The sequence below is a fragment of the Lagopus leucura genome, unplaced genomic scaffold (genome assembly GCF_019238085.1).
Source record: "Lagopus leucura isolate 7727_CA_CO unplaced genomic scaffold, USGS_WTPT01 35153-0_obj-0_obj, whole genome shotgun sequence".
Taxonomy (NCBI): Eukaryota; Metazoa; Chordata; class Aves; order Galliformes; family Phasianidae; genus Lagopus; species Lagopus leucura.
The window spans coordinates 1-2,550 of NW_024963416.1; the positions used below are offsets into that span (position 1 = coordinate 1).

The 2,550-nt window shown below is 64.6% G+C and overlaps 1 protein-coding gene across 1 annotated transcript in view; it reads left to right on the forward strand.

Annotated features, from left to right (window-relative positions):
• Nucleotides 1–120: 120 nt before the first annotated feature.
• Nucleotides 121–2,550, forward strand: part of CD164L2 (CD164 molecule like 2) — a gene marked incomplete at its 5' end in the record, with an annotated part of 3,080 nt that continues 650 nt past the window's right edge. Inside the window, 4 exons of the mRNA XM_042891321.1 lie at nucleotides 121–213; nucleotides 336–413; nucleotides 511–579; nucleotides 1,614–1,779. Of these exons, the coding sequence (XP_042747255.1) occupies nucleotides 121–213; nucleotides 336–413; nucleotides 511–579; nucleotides 1,614–1,779 (406 nt within the window). The remainder of the gene's footprint in view (nucleotides 214–335; nucleotides 414–510; nucleotides 580–1,613; nucleotides 1,780–2,550) is intronic.

A 2,550-nucleotide genomic window follows, 5' to 3' on the forward strand; every position in this document is an offset into this window, starting at 1 on the left:
GGGGTGAGGGATGTCCACCCGATGGGACTCTGCTCCCCACCAGGAGGGGCCACCGGTTCTTCCCACTCGGAGGTGGGGAACGGACCCGGCCCTGACCCCGCTTCTCCCTTTGCTTTGCAGAATGCAGCGAGCTGCTGTCCTGTGAGCTGTGCACCACCGCTCCTCCAGCGCCCAACGGCACCGGCTGCCTCTGGGGGGGCTGTGGGGCACCGGGTGAGCGCTGCACTCCTCCCCCCTCCCGGTGCCATCCATCCTTCAGCTTGGGGTGTGGGGCTCCAGGCCCGCCTGGGTCTCCCGGGACCCCCATGGGAAACCCCTGCCCCATTTCACTGCAGAGACGTGGAGCTGCGTGCGCAGCGGGGCGGCCACACGGGACACATGTGTGCTCTACAACAGCAGTGCCCTGTGCCCAGGTAACCCCACAGCCATGGGGCCGCAATGGGGATGGGACCACGCGTGGCTGTGCCCCCTGCAGCCCTCCTCACTCCTGTCCTCTGCTGTTGTCTCCAGCGGCACTGAAATCCCCCACCAAAGAGCCACCGCGGTCCCCTAGCAAGGAGCCAGCAACGCATTCCCCACGTGAGTGGGGCTGGGGTGGGAGAGCATGAAATGGGATAGGTTGGGATGGGATGGGATTGGATGGGATGGGGTGGGATGGGATGGGATGGGATGGATGGGATGGAATGGGATGGGATGGGATGGGATGGGATGGGATGGGATGGGATGGGATGGATGGGATGGGATGGGATGGGTGGATTGGGGTAGGATAGCATGGGATAGCATGGGATGAGTGGGTTGGGGTGGGATAGCATGGAATGGGATGGGATGGATAGGTTGGGGCTGAATAGCATGGGATGGGGTGGGATAGGATGGATGGATTGGGGTAAGATAGCATGGAATTGGATGGGATGGATGGAATGGATGGGTTGGGGTTGGACAGCATGGGATGGGGTGGGATGGGATGGGACAAAATGAGATGGGATGGGATGGGATGGGATGGGGTAGGATAGCATGGGATAGCATGGGATAAGTGGGTTGGGATGGGATAGCATGGGAATGGGATGGGATGGATAGGTTGGGGCTAAATAGCATGGGATGGGGTGGGATAAGATGGATGGATTGGGGTTGGACAGCATGGGATGAGGTGGGATGGGACAAAATGAGATGGCATGGGATGGGACCACCCTTTTCCCTGTGCATCCTGTGTCCCCGGGGATGAGCAGCGCCACCCTCTCAGGGTCCCATCACTGAGCTCTGAGCCCTGCTGTGCGCACGGTGCCAGCCCTGCCCCAGCCCCACAGCTCTTCACCCCGTGCTGCAGCAGTGTAGGACGGGCTGCGGGGCCCTGGGGAGCAGCAGCAACTCCTGTGCGGGCAGCAGAGCGGGCAGGGAGCTGGGATGGGGCCGGGAGAGGAGATGGAGCCTCTTCCAGGAAATGGGAACTGGAGAGCTGGGCTAAAAGCGGCCGTAACCGGAGCTGCGGCTCTGAATTATTGATGCCTCGTGCCGCTCCAGCAACGGAGGGGGCCGAGCCCTTCTCTCCCGCTGGACCCCATCCTTCAGGAGGGGGGTCGGGTTAGGGTCCGTCCCCGTAGCCCCACTCTGTCCCATAGGGAGCAGCACCACGCGTGCCCCGCTGACGGGCAGCCCCGAGTTCCAGCCTCCGGGCTTCGACACGGCCAGCTTTGTGGGCGGCATGGTGCTGGTGCTCAGCGTGCAGGCCGTCCTCTTCTTCATCCTCAAGTTCATCAAGTCCAAGGACAGCAGCTACCAAACGCTGTAAGGCTTCCTTGCTCCTCTGTGGGGTCGCACCGACGCTATGGGGCAGCCCCACCGTCCCACCGCGTCTCACCGTGGGGCGCTGCGTCCTCCCGTGGCTGTTTGTCCGTCCCCTCCCATGGGGGTGGGGAGGATCTGGGGCTCTGGGGCGCCCTCCCTCGTTGCCACGTGGAGGAAACGGGTGTCCGTCTCGTGTCCGTCTGTCTGTGCGCTGCTGTCCTGCCGCACCCCATAGGGACCGTGCAGCCCCCAGACCCCCCCCGTGGGGGTCCGATGCTCTCCCAGCCCCTCCTCGTGCCCACCGTGGGGCTTCTAACGCGGGGGGGCCGTGCCCCTCTCTCTTTCCTTGCACGCTGCCAGAGAGGACAACCAGTAGGTGCTGAGCGCTGCCAGAGGATGGGGAGGGGGCTGCCCTGCTGCCCCGCGGCTGCCCCTGGGGGAAGGGGCTCATTCCCCCCTTCCTGCTTTGCGTGGCGGGGGGGTTCTCTGCTGTTTGCTGTTTGTCCCCGGGGCTGTGAGGTGACCCCACATCCCCATTCCTTCTGCTGCGTCCCCAAGAAGGTGGCGGGCAGCCCCCGTCCCATTGAGCCCCTCGCTGGGGTGGGGGCTTCCCCCCCAGGAACTGCTCTCTAATAGGGCACCCAGCAGCGTGCATCCCCCCCCCCCATTCCCCTCTGCGCCGTGTGGGGGTCCCCTCTTTGTTCAGCATCCCGGTGCCATCGCATCCTGCAGGGTCCCAGCCCCGCATGCTGTCCCCTCCCCTCCCACCCC